General features: G+C 38.8%; 1 protein-coding gene across 8 annotated transcripts in view; it reads right to left on the bottom strand.

Moving 5' to 3' along the window:
* The window catches only part of magi2b (membrane associated guanylate kinase, WW and PDZ domain containing 2b), a 76,082-nt gene that overhangs the window by 41,099 nt on the left and 8,880 nt on the right, over positions 1–26,103 (bottom strand). For 6 of the 8 annotated variants that reach the window (XM_057329205.1, XM_057329207.1, XM_057329201.1 and 3 more), the window contains exons 2-3: positions 20,083–20,199; positions 2,577–2,696 (exon numbers count right to left, since the gene is read on the bottom strand). In XM_057329205.1, coding sequence (XP_057185188.1) covers positions 2,577–2,696; positions 20,083–20,199 — 237 coding nt within the window. Of the gene's footprint in view, positions 1–2,576; positions 2,697–20,082; positions 20,200–20,955; positions 21,195–26,103 lie in introns of those variants that run through there. The other 2 variants (XM_057329208.1, XM_057329209.1) reach the window with 2 other exon arrangements.

Here is a 26,103-nt window from a genome sequence, read left to right on the forward strand (position 1 = left end):
ATGTGTTTACTCTCACATCTGTAAGGTATAAAGTAAAGAAAGAATATTAATGAACCGCTAAAGTAAAATCAGGCAGTGAGGTAAAAAGTAGGGATCGACTCTTAATGTCCCTAAAGTCGGAATCGACTCCAAGACAGGAATCGACTCGTCGACTCCGTAATTTTTAATGTTGTCATTGACTCAAATCGGTTACATTGTCTTTGTGATTGGCGCAAAGCAACGAATAACATTTAAAAACAGGTAAAAGTCATACCTCCACTCTCTTTGATTGTACACGTTTACAGCCGATCCAAAACACTGCGTTAATCAGAGCATGAGCGACGCCTACTTGTTCGCTCACAAAAGTACACGCAATATTTCAATCCGATCTCATTAAATTCTAAAAAATTCTTATTAAAAACTCTCCTATATTTCGTCTGTCCCTCTTCAAGCTTTTATTTCTCTAAACGACTGTTAAGACTTTGTAAGTTGCTTTAAATGAAAGCGTGGCACTATGCTTAAATGTGAATCTGTGCGCATAACTGGACACAAATCAAAATCAAGTTTGTGGAAACAAATTATAAAGCGTTTCATCCAGCTTAAAAACTTAATATACGATTTGTGACTTCCTGACTGTTGCTGATTTTTTAAGCTATTGTTGCTGGGTTATTAGTATAGCATATTTGTTGGTTTTAAAATTACATGTTGATATTTTGAGTTATTTTGCAATGAGTTACATTAAGAAAAGAACACAAGGTAGGCTCAATGCCTTTTTTTAAGTGTTGAACTTAGCCCAGGGCGAATATATAAACTCTTAAACGAAAATAAATAAATAAATGTTTTAGGCTTGTTTAGCGCACATTTACGAGCCTCAATTCAAAACAATGAAACGCGGTGTCTTTACGTACAAAACATATTCATTTGTGTAACTGTAACTCTCCAAAATCGATGCAATAAAAAAATATAAAAACAATAAAGGAAACGAAATGTCTTAGCTTTACCATAAGTCTACAGCTACGGTTAGACCTGGGCCGTCATGACTCATGTCCTTGCGCTGTGTGCGCTTGGAAAACCACATCGGTTTAGGACCAGAAAGGAGTAACTGGTCTGACAGCACATAAAACTCTGTGATGGTGTTAGATGCACAAATGCATGTGTATTTTTTAGTGACTTTGGAGATTGGTTGCCAGCCCAACGTTTCCAAGCTGAAGTTCATTCATTTATTTTATATTCGTATTCCTGAGCCCGTTTTAAATGACAGTAAATGGAGTCGACTCCAAAAGTGGGAGTCGAGAATCGGAGTCGACTCCAAAAAACCCGGAACCGAACACCCCTAGTAAAAAGAAATGACCGTTAACGTTTAAATGATGAGAGCGCGCGGCTCTTTGCAGAACAAAGGCATGTGCGTGATGGAGACGCGCACGCACATATCAGAGGCGCGCGCACAAAATAAATAGTTGTAATGTGGTATCGAATTAAACTCCAGTTTACTAGCTGTCAGAAGTCAGATTAATAGCATTCGTCTTGACATTATAACAGATTTTACTCTGATCATAAATTTTCCATACAATAACATAATAAACAGAAATTACCAGATTCATTAATCAAATGACCAGTGTCCAGGTCATCTGAAGACGAGTACATCACGTCGCTACAACTTTCTCAACGGGATCAATTCATGACGTTATTTGAGGACGTGGCTCAGACGTTTCTGGAACGTAAGCAAAAATGACCAGTGTCCAGGTTATCTGAAGACGTCGCTACAACGTTCTCCATGGGATTAATTCACGACGTTATTTGAGGACGTGGCTAGGACGTTTCTGGAACGTAAGCAAAAATTCAAAGAAATGGAACGTTGCCAAGACGTCCTCAGAACGTGGTCACAAAGTAATGTCACGATTACCAAATAAAGACGAACTGGCGACGTTGTCAGAACCTACTGTGTTAGCTGGGTTATCTGCAACTCTTCATGTGTTTGTCTATCCTAGACACTTTTAGCAGACCATGGACTATTCTGATTACAGGTATGGGCACTGAATAATATGAAATACAAATTGTAATAATTATTGTAAAAGTTATATATATAACTATATATAAACCATGACTAATATATATATGTTGTTGACTATATAGCGTTGGGGGGGTCTCACATCATTGTCACCTTTGTTCACCTCGATGAGTTTGCATCCCTGCACAAGTGACACCCAAAAGAAATAAACCATTTTCTAACAGAACGAGTACAAAAGGGAACAGACCCATCTTGTGTATGTGTACACTGTTCTCAATCTACCTGAACGGAGGCTGTTATGACACTGTATTCATGGGAAGGTTTTTCTTCTCAAACAGATAAGAAACCTGTGTCTGCCTGCCTGTGAAACTAGTCCACACACCTCCGTGTCGGCTCTCAGGGGACTCGACTGCACCAGTTCTGAATACCTCTGCGCAATGTCAAAGGCATACACGCTCCTCCTCGCAGTAACATCGAGCGTATTCCAGAAAATGCATATTTTGTCCCAGTGTAACAGGTGTAACAGCCTTTATTTAAAACAGCAATAATTTATTGAGATGCTGGAGGCTTAATAGTGAATTTGACTTACCTTCATAAGTTCCGCTTTCTAATAAGGCCCCACTTTTCTCCAATTCCATAAACCGCTCAATGCTCACAAAGTTGTAGTCCACACCTGGGACTTCCCCCTCTTTGGGCTGCCTTGTTGTGCCTGCAGAAAAAACATACATCACATCTGTCAGAATATTTAAGCTGTGCAGTGAAATGGCTATTTCGTGTGGAGGCCAGTGAAGCACAGTGAAGATATCAAACTCTAATAGTAAATGGTACTTTGCTATATATATATATATACAGTATATATATATATATATATATATATATATATATGTATTATCTTTTCTAAGGGGTACCAACAAATTTGTCCAGGATTTAGAATATCTTTGTAGAATAAGCAATAATTCATCTCTGTCCACAGCTTCTTTGCTTTATTCTATGACATACCAAAGGCATGCAAGTATACATTATACAATAGCTTTTAATTTCACACTCTTCAGGAGGAATGAAGCATCATTTCAATGAGCTATAAGGGTACCAACAAATATATATATATATATATTTAGTTGTTCATATTAAGAGACCTGTCTTATTTTCTCTTGTATATTTAGTATTGCTCTTTAATAAAGAAAAAGTACTTATTATCCGAATACCCAATTAATCGATGGAAAAATCAGTAGAATACTCGATTACTAAAATAATCGATAGCTGCAGCCCTAGTTTACTGTAGTAAATACTGTAGTACACTACAGTATTTTTACGGACAATGTATTTACTACTGTATAGTAAATGAAAATACAGAAATCAGAAAAATTGAAAAAGAAAAAAACGAATTTGGGAAAAACAATCAATTATATGGCCCTAATTTATCCGTTTGTATAATGTTAATGTCCTTTTTCAGTTACCTGTCTATTTATGTGATGACCTGCACTTGATGATAACAGACATATAATTGTGCTACAACTATTTGGCCTGTGCTACAAAACTTTAAACCTCTGTAGCACCGGTGCTATGTGCAAAAAAAGTTAACGTTCAGCCCTTAAGAGCATGTTGTATAGCTTAAAAACTTTATCAGAATACACAAACAGTACTTTTGAACGTGCACATATATAGTGTAGTTATGGCAACTACTCTCCAAGCATGGGCTAACAGGACCATTTATTTATTTTTATTATATTAAATAGCATAAGAGAGATGTACCTTCATACTTTATTTTTTTCCGTCACTCCTTAGGACAAATTTGAATAATAGTCTGTCAACTACCCATATTAAATCAATTACCATAAAGATGAATCAACTTTTTAAATGGGTTATGGGTAATTACATTTGCAAATAAAAAGATGACGTTTTCTTTCAAATTGTATTAAATTCAATTAAAACTACTCAACCGTTATTGATTCTTTGCGGAGGTCTATCAGAAGTTAACTTTGGGCCACAAAACGTTTGTTTATGTTGTTGCCTCTGAAACCATCTATAACCAAACACAGACCAAAAGTTAACTTCAGGCCATGCGTGTGTGTGTGTGTGTGTGTGTGTGTGCTCATGTGTGTGTGTGTGTGTGTGTGTGTGTGTGCTCATGTGTGTGTGTGTGTGCTCATGTGTGTGTGTGTGTGTGATGAAACTGTCTATAAAAGAACTGCACAGACACAGTCATTCACATAGATGCTAAACTGTCAGCTGTAATAAAAGCGCTTGTAGCAGACACATTATCATTCCCATAAGAAATAACAATGCTCCGATTAGACATCGGTCAGACAGTTATTAGTATTACCATGCAATCGCTAATGCTTGTCATGAGCTAATGCTAGCAGAATTAACACACTCCTCCACCACAATAAAACTGTCAGGAATGACATTATTTTTTTGCCAAAAAACTCATTACAGCAGAGGAAAAATCTAGTCTCAAACCATGACTAGAAAACCTAATAGAAAGCAGTGAAACAAAAATGTGAAACGTGACTACAGGTAATTTGATGGTGCTCAGCTGTTCACATGTTCATCCAGCAGGAAAAAAAGCCCAAATACACCGTAAAACCAGCAAAAACACCAGCTGCTGAGGTAACTGGGTCCAGTTTAATGAAATCACACAAATGACACAAGCCGGACTCAAACTTGCAAAGTCTGAATGAGTGTCACAGCGCTCTATTTATATATATTTATATAACTTACATTATATAAAAAGCTTTCAAGGCAGTTCTGATAAAATGCAGTCGCCTATATGTGAGACTCAGCTACGCTTAAATAACACTTATCACATCAGAAAGCTCATTACAGATTCAGTAGAAAGATAGGAGTTACCTCGTATCTTAAAATCGAAGCCAGTGGGGAATGTATTTCTCAGCTCGTGTGAACTCGTTTGAACAAGAAAAGTCCATTTTGATTTTCGGGCTAAAATGACAGAGCACATTCGATGCTCGGAGAGTCATAGGTAGCGCTGAATTATAAAAGCGAGGCATAAAACTCAGATGAACTTATTTTTACCGAAACAGAGACTGGGAATGAGAGACCAGAATATCACACACAGTTTATATGCAGACAGGAATGACAGTGTGCTTTTGAACATCTGAATCACCTCAACATCATTTTTCTAGCACATTCTAAATGGGTCTGAATACAAAATGTGTGAATGTTTTTAACAAACTCACTGGCTCCCCCTGAGATTATAAGGCTTTTATGTTGAGAAAATACACAACCATGATTTTAATCTGTGCAAAGCAATAAGCCTTGTAGCAAAGTGCACATGTGTGGTGTTATCCTATTCTATTATTACCATATAAACACACAAATTGTTTTGTTCTGATAAACACAGAGAAAGATATTTGGAGGAATGCTTGTAACCAAACAGTTCTTGGCCACCATTGACTACCAGTAGAAAGTCGACTTTATAAAAATCTTTGTTCTGTTGAACACAAAAGAAGATGCAAACAGTTCTGGGGCACTTTTGACGACCATTGTCGGTTTTCCTACAATGGTAGTCAATGGTGGCCATGAACTGTTTGGTGACAAGCATTCTTCCAAATATCTTTCTCTGTGTCATCATAACAAAGAAATGTATACGGATTCGGGGTTGAGTAAATGAAGACAGAATTTATATTTTTGAGTGAACTGTCCCTTTAACATTAGTGTACGCACCATGAACTAACATAAAAAATTGTACTGACATTAACAATGATTAATAAATGCTAAAAAACTATAATGTGCATTGTTAGTTCATGTTAGCTAATGCATTTACTAATGTTAGCAAATACAAACTAGGGATGTGCGAGACTAATCGACTAGTCGTTTAAACGGTAAGCTCCTACTAGTCGACATTGAAAACGACAGTCGATTACACAGAAAAATTACACTAAATGTTATAATTTAAATGACTTCCATTTTAATGTTTCGTTTAAAAAATGTTTAAATCACTTACTTTACTTTATTCTTTAAAAGTGTATCAGGAACGAAATGTTTTAATTTTAGGTCAGATCTAGCAAATTAGAGTCCGAAAAAACAGACTTAAAGGAGAAAATAAAATGGATTTTGTATAGGCTAAATATTTTAAGCCCAGGCACAGACCAGCCAAAGCAAACAAATGCTCATCGCGTCATTTCTTGCAGCCACTAAAACGATCCAGTCAGGGTTGGCTCATCAGCAAATGCAGAAATATTAATGACCATAACGTAAGGAAAGTGGAACACATTATGCCTGTTTTAGCTACATTAAATATTGGATATGAACAGTTTGATTAATAGCCTACATTCTTTAGTCTTTAAAATGTATTACATAGGATTTTTGGACCGCCTTCTGGGCCATTCTCAGTTTTAGACTAGTCGACTACACGGTTACAAAACTTTCATTTAAACGACTGTCAAATTAGTCGTAGAGCACATCCCTAACACAAACCTTATTAAAAAGTGCTTCGGGGGGCACACAGATTTAAGCACACTGCACAGATCTTGTCAATATAAAATTCTATATTATTAATCAATACAAGACTTCCTGTGCTGGCCATAAATGTAATAAAAATCTTCCTTGTGTTTAAAGAAGAGCAAAATGACTCAATTACACACTTTAAAGAGTCATATTATAAATACGGATAAACAAAATGACATGAGCTGGCCACTGATCTGTCCTTTTTAACACATCTGATCAGAGCGCTGATTAAATACAGTCATGGGGTAAATCTGATTAAAACCGTCTCTCTCTCTCTCTCTCTCTCTCTCTCGCTCCCTCATGCGATTACGGCTGATGTGATTATGAGAAATGATGAGGGAATATTGCGTCCAGTTTTACCTGCTTACAATTCTCTGCTTGATTACCTTCCTTATATCAACTTCATCTTCCAACGAAAGCATCCCGGCATGAAATTTATCTTTGGATACAACCGCCTCACACCAAGAGGCTCCGCCTTCTCTGGCACAGCCAATCAACTTCACGTATACGAAAATACAACTATGTCAAACTATTTTGATTTGAATAGTACTTTTTACAATAAACACCTTTACAAAAAATACTGCAATTGATTCCCTGTTGAGCAGTACAGCGATTTTAAAGATTGTCTATCTTTAGGTCCCCAGTGAGCAAGCAACCGTGTCAGAGAATAAAAAACTCCAGATGTTAGTAGTGGATAAAAAACCTTCTAAACCATTGTCATTATGTGTTAGCTTACCATCCCAGCTCATTTTTTGCCTCGATTCATCTCTTCAGCATTTCTCCACTTTAAATTCAGCGGCAGCGTCTCTTTGGATCACACGAAACGCGAGTGACATTCCAACCTGCGAGACAAAGCTCTGACAACTAATGTACGAGAGACTCTCAGTCGAGTCACACCACCAACAGTGTGCAAAACCGTATTCATGAGATTGATCTGCGATGCAGCAAAACCATTTGCTTTCCAAAAGGTTTATTTGCTTATTACAGAGAATGGGGCCTGGTTGGAAGGAAGTTCACGGTATGTGTTCAATATGTTCATTGAATCATTCCTTTTCAATGGCAAATAAAGTTACCTGAACCCCTTTCTGTATTAAAGGGATAGTTCATCCCCCCCAAAAAAAATCCTGTTATCATTTATTCACCCTAATTTCAATTAAAACCTAGTTGAACACAAAAGAAGATATTTTGAGAAATGTCTCAGTTGTTTAGTGTCCATATAATCAATGGGGTCCAATGTTGTTTGGCTAACAACGCTCTTTAAAATATATTTTTGGAATGGCATACAAACATAAACACTAAAGACATTCAAAAGTTTCAAGAAGTCCAGAGGGTACACAGGCAAAGTAATAAAAGAATGTTTAAATATCTCCAGTCAGCACTGGTGACTTTCTGTCGGCAGGACTCTGACACTGAGGTCCTACCCTCGTGTACCACAGACGAAAACCATTTGAGGGTTAGATGAGCACTGGGGCTGAAGGGTTGAAATTTGCCTGTAATCGTCCGCAACCCTCGCTGACACACCGACGGAGGGGTCGTGTTCCCTCTAATCTGCGGTCACTCCAACCTTGAAGGCCGGCGCTGCTCTGAATCTCTAATGTCTAAATGGAGGTAAACAGCTCTCAGGGTGGGCAGAAGGCAGGCAGAAGTGAAGGGATATCTGAGATACCGCAGCGCTGGAGCAATCGAGCCGCGCTTATTGGATGACCCCAGGGATGAGGACAGCGACTTGTGTTTTGTTTGTTTGTTTGTTCTGTTGCGTTTTCAACATGATGCGGGAAAACCGGCACTTCAATCACGGCGCAGTTTCTTCTGAGCGATAAAACCAATGACTCACCAATGAATCACATTATAGATCGTAAAGGATTGAATGCCATTGAATGCCTTTAGGAACCAGAGGGAAATATGATAAACATGATCCTCAGTGAGGACACACACACAAAAAAACCTTAAAGGAACGGTTCACCCAAAAATGAAGATTCTGTTTTCATTTACTCACCCTCAAGTTGTTATAAATCTGCATACATTTCTTTCTAAAGATATTTGGAAGAATGCTTGTAACCAAACAGTTATTGGCCACCATTGACTACCATAGTAGCGTCAGCAACGCCTTGAAACTTCAAACATCATCGTCATTTTGAATAACTCATCATGGTCTCGTGGGTTGACCTTTGAGAGGAGCGTCTGAAGGCTGGCCGAAAGCACAGAAAGCTTAAGGAATATATTTGCGTCAGAGAAACATTTCAACCCTGGGCTTCGGAAAACGAGGGTCGTGATGTGGCAGCAAGCTACTAGCTGTGACTAACTCTCTCACGGTTTAAAGAATTTCATGCCGGTCGCGCAACCGAGCACACACGCTTTGGCATGACAGAAGCGGTTTGTGTTCTCGTGCCAACGACAGACATCAGCATAAACCTGATGAAGCTGAAATCATAGGCAAAAACAGAAACCCCAAAAACTCAGACTTCATCAAATTTCATTTCATTTCACCGTTTATACACCTTATTCATGCGTATTTATAGTCTCCATCACGTATACGCTCAAAAAGGCGTAAATAATCCCAAAACTCAATGCCTTCGTTTTGATTTACGTTTCGGCTGACCAGATTCAGCACCAGTGTCTATTGGCCCTATCACAGAGGCCCATCACTAACTGAGTGTACTGCCTGGCTGCCATGAAGGATGAAGGGACTCATACATCAGGGTGACGTCGGAAGAGACCACGGCTGGGAGAGAGAGAGACTGATAGATAGACAGGGCAACAAAAACAGAAAAAGAGAGACTGTGGGAAGGAGAGAGAGAGAAAGAAAAGACAGAAGGAAAAGGAAAGCTCTCTCAGAGAGAGAGAGAGAGAGAGAGAGAGAGAGAGAGAGAGAGAGAGCAGAATAAGACAAAAAGATAGGGTAGAAAAGACAGACAGACAGACATAAACAGAGAGAGACAGAAAGAGAGAGAGCGACAGAGACAGAAAGCAAAAGAAAAAGACAGAATAAAGGTCATTGCACACAGAGTCCAAAATTTGCATTCGTAAGTTTCGCATGTTAAAAAATAAATACAACCGTACGTTGTGTCAATCACATTTACACACCGCCTCCGATAGTTTTGTCAGTCATAAAAAAATTTGGATCAGGTTCAATTTTATGCATTTTTCGCATCCGTAGCAAGCATTTTAAGAGGTGTTTTGACAATTCAGAGCCACCATGCAAGCAAGCGCCAAAATCCAGGATGGCATCTGAGTCCACTTCATCTCGCAGCACAAAGTACTGTATGAGAAACAAAATGCGGATTACAAAAACAGAATATAAAGAGAGAGTGTGGCAGATGAGCAGATGATTGTGGAACAGCTTGATACACAACCGGGGTTCCTGGGGCTGTTCGTGTTCTCCGTCGGTCCGTCCACGATTGCGTTCACGATTGCGTTCACAGGAGAAACTGAAATACTGGAGTTTCACGGGAGAAACTGAAATACTGGAGTTTCACGAGAGAAACTGAAATACTGGAGTTTCACGGGAGAAACTGAAATACTGGAGTTTCACGGGAGAAATAAGAAAATGGATGGATAAGACCGAGAGACAGAGTAAGACAAAGAGATGGAAAGACAGAGACAAAAGAGAAAAAGGCAAAAAAGAAAAAGACAACAAAACAGACATAGAAAGAGAGAGACAGAATGAAAAAATAAATAGACAAACAAATAAACAGAAATATAAAAGAGACAGAAATGGAGAGAGACAACAAAAGACACACATACAGATACACAGAGAGAGACAGAACAAAAAAGAGATAGACAAACAGACAGAAATACATGAGAGAACAAGACAGACAGACAGACCTGTCTACAGTACCTTGAAATTGAAATTGAGAGACAGAATGAAAAAGATATAGACAGATATATACGAGACAAAAAGACAGACACAGAAAGAGAGAGACAGAATGAAAAAAAAGATAGACAGATAAACAGACAGAAATATATGAGACAAAAAAGACAGACAGACATAGAAAGAGAGAGACGAAAAGACAGACAGACATAGAAAGAGAGAGACGAAAAGACAGACAGACAGAGAAAGAGACAGAATGAAAAGGAGATAGACAGATAAATAGACAGAAATATAGGAGACGAAAAAGACAGACAGACATAGAAAGAGAGAGACAGAATGAAAAAGAGATAGACGCACAAACAGACAGACAGACATAGAAAAAGAAAGAATGAAAAAGAGATAGACGGACAAACAGACAGAAATATAAAAGATGCAGAAAGAGAGAGAGACACAAAGACAGACAGAGATAGAATGAAAAAGAGATAGACAGACAGACAAAAATAGACAGAAATATACAAGACAAAAAGACAGAGAGACAGACAGACATGGAAAGAGAGAGAGACAACAAAAAGAGATGGACAGAAAATGACAAATAGACAGAGACAGACAGAAAGAAAGAGAGAGACAGAAAGAGCAAGAGTGAGAGAGTGAGGCAGAGAGCCCCTGGTGGATTGAAAGGCCATTTAAAAGTTTCATTCCATCACCCAGCACAGCCGTAAGCCGGCTCAAACCGCCACGCACACCCGAATGGAAAAGCTGCACGTTCTCATGGAGAAGAACTCGCTTAAGCTCTGATAAAATTTCTTCCGTCTACGGCTGTCGGAACTCGTAAAACCAGAGTCTCAGCAGTAGAAACCAATACCAGTGAATCTTCATGATTTTAGACAGAGTTCAAATTCTGAGATGTGACATTACCCAACAGTCTCTTCATCATCATGGATAAATACCTATAGAAATCAACGTAAAGAGTTTTAATACATCAGCACTTGAGTCGGTGCACTGTGCAACCACTTCTAAAGTATAGCTGGTATTGTTTTCAATACTGTACATTTGACACCTGTGAGGAAATGATAATCCATGGCTTTCACTACCCCGATTACACCCATATGTAGACTGAATGCAATAACGCTCTCAGTATCTAAACCGTGAGTCATCCACACAGCCTGTGTATGTTATGTAACAGACGTTCGCCGGAAGCTATAACAGCAGAGATGTGAAAGTAATAAAACGTTTTTTCAACAACAAAAAAATCCAACTAACTCCAGAAAAGCAGTGGGTGTGTTATTTCAGCTACGCGGAAGCTCCGCCCACAACAGTTTAAAGAAAAGACTAAGGACTCATTTGATTGGTCAGCTCATAAGAGAGACATCTAGGACCTCATACATTACTGACGACACTGACTGTTACAATAGCCGCTATAGAGGATTAGCGATGCTGATCCGGATTGTCAATCAAACAGCTGGAGCCCGTGCGCACATCAAAGTGGATCTGCAGAACCCGGAGTGGTAACACGCCGCAGATGCGGAGAGAGGACTTACGACGTGCACATCATCCATTTTTTAGTATAGAGGGTTAAATAAGCTCAGGCACAAACAGAATAATCAATATGACATAACCACACAAGATCTCTGGCGTATTGGGAATATGCCCTGCCATAGGCCGATGCTTACTGCTGTGGAGATGAGCTACTTAAAGTGAAATCGGCCCTTTTTTTATTTGAGTTTTTCTAACTTAAAAGTACAAGCAAAAGTTGTAAGGACAATTTAGGAGTTCATAGGCATGCGTATGATGAGATGCTTAAAGTCGCAATCTGTAATCTGTAATTAAGCAAGTACATAGAAGAGCACCATTCAATTCTTCTTATATACTTGCATTTGCAATGTGAACGTAAAATACTGATTTACAAGCTGTCAGTTGTCTTTCCACATATGTGAAGTACATAAAGTAACCTGAAATTTTTGTTTCAAACAGAGATGGGGATATAAAAAAATCAGCAAAGAATGCATGGCCCAATGCAATGTACAGCCACGGAAAAAAACTAAGAGACCATTTCAAAATTATTTTCAGTTTTCCTGAATTTGACACTGGACTGGATGACCACAATACATCTAGAAATGCTAATTAAATTAAAATTTAGTCTATATTGGTCTATTCATTTCTGCCATTGACTACCGTAGTAGGAAAAATAACAATGGTAGTCAAAAGTGCCCCAGAACTGTTTGCTGTCCTACATTCTTCAAAATGTCTTCTTTTGTGTTCAACAGAACAAAAAAAATTATAAAGTAAATTTTCCTAATATGGGAGTCAACGGGGGGCGAAATCTGTCGGTTACAAGCATTCTTCCAAATATTTTTCTGTGTTCAATAGAACAGATTTGGAAAAACTCGAAGGTGAGTAAATGATGACAGAATTTTCATTATTGGGTGAAGTATCACTTTAAGCTAGCTTGAGTTTCTAGTTGCTATGTTTCAACTGTAAGAAGACTTAATATAATGTTAAGATTCAAATCCAAATTCATCATTATTAAAATTTCGAGAAATGGACTAGAGTCGATGTCGCAAGAAATAAACAATGGTCAAGAAGCACTTCCGATTAAATTTTTTTATTTGTTTTTTAAATCTTACATATATATCATAAAAATATCTGTTGAACATTTTGATTTGGTCAAAAATGTTCTGCTGGTTATATTCTGTTCAGCTTTCCTGTGTCTCAGTGGTTAGAGCATGGTGCTAGAAACGCCAAGGTCATGGGTTCGATCCCAGGGGATTGCACATACTCGGAAACAAATGTATAGTATAATGCAATGTAAGTCGCTTTGGATAAAAGCGTCTGCCAAATGCATACATGCAAACTTTTATGTCGGCACACTAACCACAGGGCTATTGACGCAGACGCTTTCTCCTTCTTTCTGGCACTTGGGAGTTTGCGCGCCCTTGGGGTCTGCCGTTACTATTTGAGCCTGATTAACATTTAAATAACAAACCTGAGTAAACAACCGATGTCCACACCGTGTCTACACCGGATGCGGCGCGACAAGACATAATAGAAACCATTATAATTTTAAATTTTGTCCACACAGGACGTGGCGCGGTGCGACAATCCCATCAGAACAAGCCGTGTGTCACGTCCGGTGCAGACACGTGTTAAGACTGTAGAAAGGTCAACACATCCCTGTCCAATACTACTGTAACACACGTTCAATAGAAGGGAAGGAAGGAGGCGGGAACCGGCGAACATTTAACAAACTTTAATGAAAAATAAACAAACAATAATCCAAGAATAAAAGACCGGCAGCCACCTCACGGTCGACTGCCGGCCACACAAACATAAACAAACTTAACAGCTTCCGGGCCCGGTCCTCTCTCGTCGGCAGTCCCGTCGCTCGTCCTCTTATGCTCCCTAGCTCCCCGTGAGGCATGCGGGACCGGTGCGCGTACAGCTGATACTCATTATCACTCACGCCACCGGCCCCGCCTTCCTGCCCCAAGGCTCTCGTCCCGCCTTCCTGCTACAACTACTTTTATTTAATAAAAAATCTCTCAACAAATCTGCTATTCAGACTAATTATCGTCTAAGTATGGAAACAGCAGCTACAAGAAATTAAATTAATGACACCCAGCTGTTTGCCCTGAAGTTTGCTGTTCCTTCTGTGTTTTGGTCAATTAAGCCAAGAACCTCAGATGGAAAACAGGATGTCTTGGTAAATTCAAAGCCCAGGCAAATCTATCGTCCACTGTTTCTCAATTAATATATAGATTCAGTCTCGGCTGATTCATTCGTACTCTCTCACTAACCCCTGAATCTGCCTTTGACGTCCACAAGGAATGTCCTCTACATTCTCTGCGAGCGCAGACACCACCTTGATGAGGCCAGTTGTTGTAAATTTAAAGGATGACCTAAATCCACAATCCGCAGTGATCCAAGAACAGACCGCTCAAATGTCCTGCTTGATAACATTATAGAGCTTTGAAGAGGCAGGAAAATAGAAACCAGTGGCTCACGGTTCACATGTGTAAAACTCAAACCCCGACCCATGGGTTTTTTCTTCTGTGAAACACAAAAGATATTTTGAGAAACATCTCAGTGGTCCGCATAATGGAATTCAATGATGGTCATTGTTGTTTGGATACTAATGTTCTTCTCTTGTGTTTTGCAGAAAGAAAGTCAAACAGGTTTGGAATTACATGAGAGTAAATGATGATACAATTTTTTTGGGGGTGAACCTAATGTGAACTTCATGTGAATGATGTCACCTGCCTGACACCATCAGTCATCTCCTGTGGTTGGAATTCATTTTCATTTATTTTCTATTTTTAATTTCCTTACAATCACTGATAATATGACAGGTTTATCACAGCAGCCTGCTTCTGTGTCCTGGAAATGCCAATTTTCACTCTGAAGTGTTTCTCAGTGTGAGATACAGGCCCAAATTTTACCCAGCTGACAGTCCGACAGAGTAAAGCAGCGCCATGCATAATTCACACGTCCAATGGAAGATCGTTCTCTATGCATCACTATAACTCTGAAGAACATCGACTCTCAAAGACAAGAGTTAACACATTTCAGGATCTACTACAAAAAAACTGACCTTATTCAGGTCATGAGACCCCCACATTCATTCCAACCAAATTTAATGTGCATAATATGAATTTTCACAAAACGTCATAACTATCTCAATAAAGAGATAGTTCACCCAAAAATAAAAAGTCTTTCATAGGTTATTCACCCTCATGTCATTACAAACCAGTAAGACTCTTACTTCTGTAAAACTCCTTTAAAACTTCTGTAAATCCAATGAAGGACCTCTGTTTACCTTTACACCATTTCGTCAACTTTAAAGCAGCGCAATCTAGTCAAAACCCCCTCCGTTCCCATCGTGCAAACGTGCGTTCATCATCCGATTGGGGAAATTCACAAACAACTAACTGTCTAAAGAGATTGTATATCATTTGATGATGGCTGACAGATACTAATCTGGTTTCGCAAAGCGGGAAGTACAAGCCTACCAGCAGTGGGATGTGAAGGTCGCATGGTGGGGGTGTTTGAATACGAAAGTCTAATTGTACAATCCAGAGCTCCGGCTGCCCTGAGGAAGGACGGGCCCTTCGCGATGCGTCCTGTCACCCGCTCGTCAAAGTGACTGACGTGATCCGACAGCGCCGCGGCCTGCGGTCAGAAGAAAGCAGGATTTTGCACTGTCACTGGTTGGCTGGTGGAAATAACAGCTGATGCGGAAACACAGAAATACCAGCAGAATCGCAATGCAAAAGACATGTCTATTGTTGTGTCGTTCGAAATCACAAATAAGGCCGTGTTGCTCCCATCATTCCATGCTCCTTCATACTGTCATCAAGTTACGCCCATGTTATTTTGCAACCTCTAAGGGGCTAAAATTACATACTGTGCCTTTAAGAATTAATAATAGTTAAGACTAGATACTGTACACTGTCTACAGTAGATAGACAGATAGATAAACAGATAGGGCTGCACAATATTGAAGAAAAATGCCACCTCAAGATGACAAAATCAAGTTTTTACTGAATGTTTTCACGAAACTGATGGTCAGGTGTCAATATTTGGTGTTTTAAATACTCATGTGAAGTCTCAAAGTTTTCAAAACACTTTTGATCATATTCCACACTCAGACACATGCATTCTTGCACATAATATGCAACATGCACATTTGCAATATTTCTATATATACTCCAGTCCTACCCTAATAAACAGAAATACAAATGTCACATTGCATTCAAAGGAACAGTTCTCCCAAAAAAGAAAATTCTGTCATAATTTACTCACCCTGATGTTGTTCCAAATCTGTATACATTTTATTCTTGAAGATATTTGGAAGAATGCTTGTAACCAAACAGATCTGGGGCACCATTGACTACTACAGTAGGAAACAAAACTATGGTAGTCAATGGTGCCCCAGATCTGTTTGGTTTCCCACATTCTTCAAAATATATTCTTTTGTGTTTACAAGAGCCAAGAAATTGAAACAGATTTGAAACAACTTAAGGGTGAGTAAATGATGACAGAATGTTCTTTTTTGGGTGGAGTATCCCCTTAAGGATACAATATTGTGCACAGTATGATCTGTATAGTTCATCCAGGTATTCCACGCATACAGATAATTCGCATCCTATACACACAGTAAACATACATAATGTTGCACTGAAAGTAATTCTAGCATGACACTGCAAAAAATAGGCACTGTCGGCACGTCGAAGAGAGTTTATGAGGTTGTAAAATACTCTCCATATGTGGCTGTCTCTATACATATCTATATGTGATTTATGTGTTTCACACAGATTTTCACACATGCACGCCTGCTGTGAATGATAAATGGCCAGTTCTACAAACCCAGTCATAAAAATAATTGACTTTATGTGCGGCAGTAAAGAGACAGATAAGACAGACATTTCCTATGTCAATGTCAATGCAGCGCTCCCCAGCTGAGAGCGAGATAACACATCACACATCTACCTCCTCTGGGTACCTTGACCCATGGCGTTTAACCGCTGTGTATTCTAATAATGCACCCATTTCTATCTTCCCTGTGGTGTTGTTCAACCATAATCAAACTCCATCTGACGTGTTTTTAATAAACCACAGCTAACAGTTTCAGTTACACAGGCCATGTTCCAGCTCCCCTCTTCTGCTTTAGCATATGAGAGACAAATGAACAGTTTAACATCGCCTTTCTTGCCATGTCTGTTCCAATCCGGCCTTCGAAACATCTCATGGCAAGCTGTCGGGATACACTAATGACTCTCTGTATGGGAGAAACGGCTCGAGAAACGCACGCTCCCGACTGCACCGCACGGGCATAAATCAAAGGCATCATTTTATCCAGCCGGTTGGTGATTGTGATGTGTTTGTGCACCGCTATGAAGGGGGAGGGGGAAACATCAGCAGGCAAGCCTGGAGAGGAAATGGTGGTTGCCTTGGAAACCCTAGGCTGAGGAAGAGAGGACCGCCAGAGAGGGATGGAGGAACGAGGGAAAGGGTGAGGAGGCTATAGAAACAGAGGCATCATGTTTTGTGTTCGTTTCCATTTGGTGGTTTTTGTTTGTTTCCATTTGGTTTGTTTTATTGCGAACTGAGACAACAGAAATGAATAGACTAGAATAATTAAGCAAAGCAAGTTTTGTCCGTTTTACATCGATAAGGAGCGAGAAGGGAAAACTGTCATGGGGAAATGTTGCAAGCCAGGTTCGAACCCGCACTGCCTGCATGATCACCACAGTTTAATGTGTCAACCACCAGGCCACCACTCCTGTAGGGTAGTGTCTCTGAATTTGTTCTCCTACAGTTCAATAGTTCAGTTTGAAGTTGTCTAATACAATGTCATAGAGCAAGTGCTAGACGCAAACATCAATAACACAGTGTTCATTCGGTTATACGCCCCACCATGTCCTCAAACATAACACTGGCGGCAGCTGTTTTGATGGAAACTTCCACATGACATCTCTGCAGTTCACTGGTATTTTGTTACTGATAAAATATGTAATGCCGTTGCTTTGATGAACAGCACACTTGTGTATTTACTGGTAAAGTCATTCAGGTAATTTTAAGGTAATGCATGAAAAAACTACTTATGCAACCCTCATATCAGGGTTGTGTACATAGTTTTTCGTAAATTTTCTTTCAATAATCATTTTGAAGAAGACAACATAATCATTTCGTCTCCTTTTAATGCATTTGGACCCCCAAAAATATCAACAATACTTTTTTTTAGGTTTACAGCAACCAAAACCAAACACCTTGAAAAACATTCAAACTTACTTTTACTATCTACAGAGCTTAATACATTGCGTAAGAGTTGCTAAGGTGACAATATATACTAAAATAAAATATAATTTCATAGTAAATACAGAAAATAAGTTTTCATTTTTCATGATGTTTAAAGCCATAATATGGAATAATTTTGTTATGAAATATCCCAAAATCACTTGCACAGTGTGTTATATTTCATGCAGTTGTGTACTTACATTATCCCAAATGTTCCCAAGAATGTGCAAATCCAGAGAAATTCCTATTTAAAATAATGGCCGTCCCTTGTCTCCCTTGTATTTGTCGCATATCAGTGACTTAATATCCGCTGCTCCGCACTAGCACTACCCTCAGTTTCCGGTTGTAGAAACTAAAGCAACACGCAAATGCGGAAGTGGTTATACAGCATCTGGGACGCATCTGTTGTTCTGTTATTATGGATCACGATTATGCTTTGGCGAGTAAAGGAAACCCAAAAAAGCGTAAACGTAGGCCAAATGAGGCAAGCAGGCTTATGGACAAACGAAGAAATAAAACAAGGATTAATATCGTCGTGGCGTTTTCTAAATGGAGAGAGCTTCATGACCAACTTGGACTCGACAGAGACTCCGCTCTCGCATGTGTTTTAAAAGACAGGTAAGCAAAGAAAATGTTATTGTACATGAAATACTCATGCACAAAAATATGTAGCTAGTAACGTTACTTGTAAATGCTGTGGGTTCGAATTTACTTTTTAAACGACGACTGTATGACTGTTTGAAACACGTAAAACTGTGTAGCATTACGCTACCAAATCAATGGACAAAGTCCAATATCAGTCACGGGCTAACGTAGCATTACATTCCACGTTTCTTGCAAGCTAATTCATTATTATACAAGGGTTGCGTTTTCAGATTATCCGGGACCCGGTTTAAAAAAATAGTGGTTTCAGGCTCCCAAAACGCCGGATCCGTGTGGACGAAACGCCGATACGACACAAAAGCTTTACGTATACAGCTAATCGCGTCTCCGTGTCTCTAAGTAAAATGACCATTTTTATTTTATTCTGTGAGATGGTGACAACATGGACCTCTCCTATATTCCAAATAAAAATATTTGCATTTATTTGCAAAAAACTGAAAGTGGACAAACTGGCCAAAATAACAAAAAGATGCCATGTTGGCAGATCTTGAAAACTGTGAAGAAAACAAGTTTATATGCATAATTAAAAACACAATACTAATGTCTTTACGCGTATTTTAGGATCAGTTGAAAACAAACATGGAATGATGGAATAAGCCAGATTTTTTCAACACATTTTTGCATTTTGTTTACACAGCTGTTCGGAAATGCCACAAAACCCGAATGGCCTCTTACATTTGGTCAGCTGTACATGAGGTCAACACTGTTTGTGTGTAAACCGAGGCACAACACAAGACTGTTATATCTTCATGTCATCTACCTTTACCTGCAGGCAAGGTTTCCACAAAATCCCACATTTCAACAAGTTGCATTTGTCTCAAAAAATTAATTTAAAAAGTGTTTTGTAATAAAATAAGCCATAACGGTTCTTTCTATCTGGTTGCATCATACATTGAGATATTACCCAGACATATGGGGGCGGATTTGTCTGCACATCTTTCCCATAATCCACCAACAACAACAACATCCACAAAACTACATGTCAACTCATTTCAGTTTTATCTACCTTCCCCAACAGCTCATCTGAAAGGTCTAAAGAGAAAAAATCTACATGCTACTGTTTTGAGGAGCAGGATGTTGAACCAATGAAATTTCACAGTGGGCGGGACTAATCGGCATAACATCCAGTGGCTTGCACATGATGCTGCTGCATCTTGTTAGGACATAAATTCAGATTTACATGAAAGATTGTTTATAACAATGGGATGTAAAACCAGTCTGACCAGCTAGCACGTGTCCAAAACCTGCCAACCAAACTGACCAGACAAGACTATTTGTTATTTTAAGCAAGATTATGAAAAAGCAAGACCGAAAAGCCAAGAAGTCCAAGTTGTTAGCCAAAATAAAACATGTCACTCACACGGCACCGTCCGGAGGTAGAGGTTGTCACGTATGATTTGTTGAAGCTCGTGGTCCACCGAACCCTTCTGGAACCGTAGGTTAAGATAATGCCGAAGATCTTTATCCACAACACCTCCTGAAAAAGCACAAATAAACGTCAGTCAACCTGTTAACACAAGGCTTAAGTTAAAGTGAGAATTGTCATAGTGACTTTTCGCTTCGGACTGGAAAGGGCACATATGCATCACAACATACAGTACAGATGTGTCACTGATGCATCCAACCAGATGTTTATCTGAAGCGAGACACCAAGACAAATGCAATAAAAGGTAGCACTTGAGGTATTTTAAGGTGAAAAAAGGACAACATAATGACACATCTTTTCTTTCAGCCATGCCACAAGAGAGACGGTCTCCTCTACCTTTCCGTTTTCAGCTCCAGTCATAACCTTGACCATTTAGAGGAAGGATACATGAGAAAGCACACTCGAAAATGCACAAATATGTGTTTGTTACGAATTTGTATGTATTATCAGCTGGCATGAATCATTCCACAACTTCATGTCTTATTGTCACCGGTTAACAAAGGGCTCCTTCAGCATCATTTCAGAGACCATCGAGTCCAAACCATTTTTGATGCATCAGTAAAATATTGAGTCATTTTCGTCCAACGATTAAAAACATCTAAAAATGTATAATAGTAATAAAAATGCATATAACTAAAAGGTACACTGTCAGTCAGATATCCACTCGATGTTGGTAAATAATCGATCATCAATGAAGATGCACAGCTGTTGCGACCTCGACATACCGACACACATCATCAGAAAATCACAACCGACAATTCAAACATCACTCGACTTCCCTTTAAAAATCCTTAATAAATGTCTCACTTGTCTTCATCATCCATTATCACAATCCCTTTCCATTCAAACTGCCGTCTCCCCATCGCAATTCCAGCGGTCCAGATGATGTCTTCGTCTCGGATCTACTCACCCCTTCAAAAATCCTCTTTTCATTTCCCCTTATAGTGTCGATCCCATTTATAAAGCGGTCCGTTATACATCACTGGATGCAGCGGTGATGAAGCTTATTCAGTCCACTGGAGAAACGGAGGAGATGATGAGACAGGCGGGAGACAACGGAGAAAAGCCTGTCACAATAAAGGCTGTATTCTCATTGGCTTGACGGATAATGAAGTCTCGCGTCGCCCCCTGTCGGCGCGCGATGGTATCGCGATGCTTGTGTGCGTATTTGTGTGTGTGATACAGATGCTGTTGGACACATCACCGAAAAGGCCAACTTGTTCACACCAGATGCTTCCTGCTAGCTGGCAACCCGCGAACTTGTTGACCTCGTGAAGACATCGGTGTCGCGAGCAAAGGGATATATAGGAGCAAGTTTAGCTAGAAATGCCCTTTAAGAAAATTGACCAGGTTATAGTAAAAATTGTAGTTTTACTACAAATATCATTAAACTATGCTTAATTTGTGGTTACAATAGTTTTAAATCAATAAATATAAATCAATAAATCCATGGTTACTACAACCCTGGCTCGTTGTCATATGCGGTATAGGCTATTTAACACTTCTCATTTTATGTTAGAGGATAAAACTACTATAAAACCGGCATTTTGCCCTTAGGAAAATTATTATTTTTTATAATATAGTCTTTGGTGTAAAACCACGCACAATTTATACAGAGAAGAAATCAAGTTAATTTGCTTCCCAGAGCTAGAACCATTATATTAAACATCACATATGTACTATAATAAGTTTGATCATTAGTTAAATTTTCAGATATTTTAAAATACTATGTTTTGTGGATTTAAGATCGTGTTAAATCTGTAAGGCCATCTTATACATAAAAACATTGGATATAGTCACAAAAGGCAAACAATGAAATGAAAAAAAACTCGAAATGAACAATTAGTGTGAAAAAAATATGTCTTTATAAAATAAATGCTTACTTGTATAATGCATTCAATGAATTGACCGGAAATACATAATAAAGTATATCGTCTGTATATATAATTTATATATATATATATATTATAATTTCAACTTTATTTAAATCAAAACCTAGAATAAAAACGTTTCTCCAATAACTTTGCAAGACTGTGACATAAACTGGGTTACAAGGTCAAATAAAAAAAACAAACTGGGCTAGTTAAACCATTTCATGGGACATATGTGAACTACATTAGAGTCACAATCAAGTTCCACAAAAACATTTTTTAAATCTTAAGACAGCGAAAGGTCGAAAAATGTCTCTCTGCAATCTTGCACATAATAAAACACTGATGTTAAACTAAGATCAACATTTTGTTTGTAGATCTAATGTCACTCTTCTTGGAATGCGAGAATGAAAACTACACATCACACAGGAGCAACAATAACCCATAGTTACAAGTAACCTTAGTATAACCCCTCAGAAATGACATTCTTGTGGGCAAACAAAAGACAGCAGCATCCCAAGCTGGTATGAGTAAAATGTGCATCCAACATCTGAGAAAGAAAATTAAGCGATGAAATTGGGGTTAGGAATGCACAGGAGATGTTTGGAACTGATCTGAGACCTGTAAAAACACTGCTGAGAATCCATCTTCATGACTTAGTCAATATTACAAGGAGAAACTGAGGGCACAGATGAGATTTTGTAGAGTAAGACGAACCTTTGACTCACGAGAGAGCGAGGTCGCATCATTTGTCAGCGCATCGAATGACCTCATGAGCAAAGCGTGACATGAGGGTGAGTTGGACAGCTGTTAAAGACACACTCTCGCTCCCCCTCTCTCTCTCGCAATCCCAGAAGGCACCTCTTTGTTGACACCTCTCAGCCACTTCTTCAAGTGATGACAGATGTTTGTTGATTAATCAATCAATGCATTCACATACACACACAAAAACACACATCTGTTTTTGAGGAGTACACAAAGCACACACTTAACCTGGTTCACACATACGCACACGTATTTCTCCAGGTTTCTTCCGTTGACGTTGAATTCTTAGACTAGTCTCAATGTGTTCTCAATATATTCTCAAAACCACCCTAGTGAAACAATCCAGACATTAAAGAAGTGTAATTTTCTCATGGGAATATCTGGGACACCTGCCATACGATTTGGTTAACGCTACGCGATACGGTTGGAATATGTCACCATATTGATTTTTCTCCTCACAGGAGAAGAGGTTAATAAAACATTCCAATGAGTTTGAACTGTGTCTTTTTGACGGCATAATCACACTCGACACTGTTGCCCTCGCGGAGGACAAGCGAGCAGCTTGTCGATTGACTGAAAGTTTTTCTGAAAGTTATTTAGCAGCAGAGCCCTTCAGATAAAATGCAGACCGAACACAGAGAGACGCGATGAATCTGCGGACACGGAGAGGAAAACCGTGTGTGATGTCGTCCAATCAATATCTCCTATTCCCTGCCACCAACTCCTACGAGAGGTCAGATTCTGCATCGTCTTGAAGTGGATGTGCACAAACATAAACAACACACAATGTTCCTCTCTCACTATAAAGGAAGAGTTTTCAGAGCATCATTTCCAATCATTTCATGACTTTTCTGTGGCGTTTGTAACTGGTCACGATTACTGAATAAGGATTTTTAATAATCGTTTTCTAGAGGAAGATTTTAGAAATGGACATGACTAAATTCAATTTAGTATAGAATTTTGATGACATTATACTGCTTTTTATGATTTTCCAAAAACGTTAAAGATATTTCCAGTTATTTCAAAACTAGGGAGCCCTCTAGGGGCCATTTACACAACACTGCTTTTAACAAAAAAATAAAAATAAACAGAAATGTTCATGTTTTGGGGGTCTAAAAAATGTAAATGTTCAAAAACAACTATTAAAGTGCAATTTACAAAACAATTCCATTTTTGTATACAAAAGCTATGTGTAAACTACAAATTTTGATGTCGTTCACATGCGTTTTATATGTTTCTTTAAAAAGTGACATTGCCAACTATTGGCATGGCATGTGTTATACATCTTTTTTGTCTTTTTTTGCTTACCACTGTGTATTTGACAACATTGTATGTAAAACGTTTCAAAAACACAAAGGTGTTTCTTAGTACATTGTTGTTGTATAAATGGACCCCTTGCTCAGTGCTCACCGGTTACTCTTCCATAACTTTAATGAAACATAACTCGGTAGGTACTATATAAAGTATCAACTTCGCCAAGTTGTTTATTGTCATATTTCTTAGGGGAAATAAAAAGTACACTTGGCTCATTTTGGTCAATAATGTCTAAAAGAAACAAACAAGTTTGTTAAACTTAATAAGTTTAAAACAATTTCTTATGAACACCAACCAGTCCAATCGTCTTCTCCTTTTAAAAAACTTAGACATGATCAAAAACTTTGTGCTCACAGCTAATGCCAACATTATTGCCCATGCGGGCAACATGAGTTTTACTCGCAACATTTATCGATTCTGCTTCCCTTTCTTTTCCTATTGTTTTCGGTCCTCTCACCACAATCTATATCAATAAAACACAAAAAAACACAAAAATAATAAGATACAAAGTCTGCCCAGTTGCACATTTTCCCCATCCTGAATGAATCCATGTATGTGAACAAAATAAAAAAAGAACACAGAGAACACATTAGGGCACGTTGTACTTCCTTGGCACACGGCAACTTGAAATCCCCCAATCAGCAAAAAGAAACCAAATTACCCGTGCTACTGCATTGAACCCTTTCGTGAGGTATGACAGCTTTAGGTCTTTTTGACACAAACACTTCACTTTCACCAGGCGTGTCCGCACAGCACGTTTCCGGAGCGATCAATCTCTCCTCTTTGTTAAATCAAGAAAAGCGAGAAGTGCCAATTATGGTTTTGAAGATCTGCCTCTGACTCACTTTGTTTATCCTGTTACTGTGATTCACAACCGAAAACCACTCACACCTCTAACTGTAACAACACAACACATCGGCAGGCAGCACATTTATGTTTATGTAACAGCACATGGCAATACATAAAATTTACTGGATATTTATTCATATCTATTACCGTTACTTGAATGCAAGTAACATCATTTATGCAACAAACACCACATGAATAATTCTTCATATTGTGTGGTTTTGTTCCTGAAAGGCGTTTCATTAAGATTACGAAGCAATTAGATTTTTGCCTTGCAGATGATTAAAATCTGTTAAAAGCTTATACAGAATTGGCATTTACATTTATGCATTTGGCAGATGCTTTTATCCAAAGCCACTTACAATGCATTCAAGATATACATGTTATTAGTATATGTCGAACCCACAACGCCTAACCTAACACAATGTTCTACCTGTTGCGCTACAGTAACAGAATACTCCCACACCACCCTAGCAACCACCTGAGAGACCTTAGCAACCGTGGTAAACACACAGCAACGTGCGAGGATCTGTGCATGGGACAAGATCTCAGGGTTTTTCCTGCATAGAGAAATTGGAGGTGGCCGCCTCCGTCAAATGTCGTGCCGCCTCAGGCTCTCGCCAAAATTATGTTGCGAGTCTTCACAAGAAATGCTGCGTGCATTTAACAGACTGTCATTTGTAACTGCAGTTGCAACATTACGCCACAGTGAAGGCGCTGTTTCGTTATCAGCACACTGAGGCGCTAAAAAGAGTTGCAGAACAAGAGCCAGCCTATGTTTCACGGCTGTTTGTTTTGCATCCAAGTACGTTTAATTTCTTGAAATTATTAAATTAACATGACATACATCATTGTAATGTCTTTAGCTGTGCAGTTGTATCATTGAATCAGCGTATACTGTACACAGCGAGTTCACCAGTATGAACGCACATTGCATTCAGAACGACTCGCACACGAATGACTCATTTGAACCGATTCATTTAAACTATTGAACTTTTCAGTCACTAGCGAATATAAGAGATCCTTGAATCATTTAAAGTGAACCACAGATAATGCAAGATGTGAATGAGCTTTGCTCATTTAGAAAGTTGGCTATTGTGGGCTGAAAAGTTGAAATGATAAAAAAGCTTTATTTGATTAAAAAAACATTTCTGTTTGG

Source organism: Triplophysa rosa, linkage group LG3 (genome assembly GCF_024868665.1).
Source record: "Triplophysa rosa linkage group LG3, Trosa_1v2, whole genome shotgun sequence".
NCBI classification, from domain to species: domain Eukaryota; kingdom Metazoa; phylum Chordata; class Actinopteri; order Cypriniformes; family Nemacheilidae; genus Triplophysa; species Triplophysa rosa.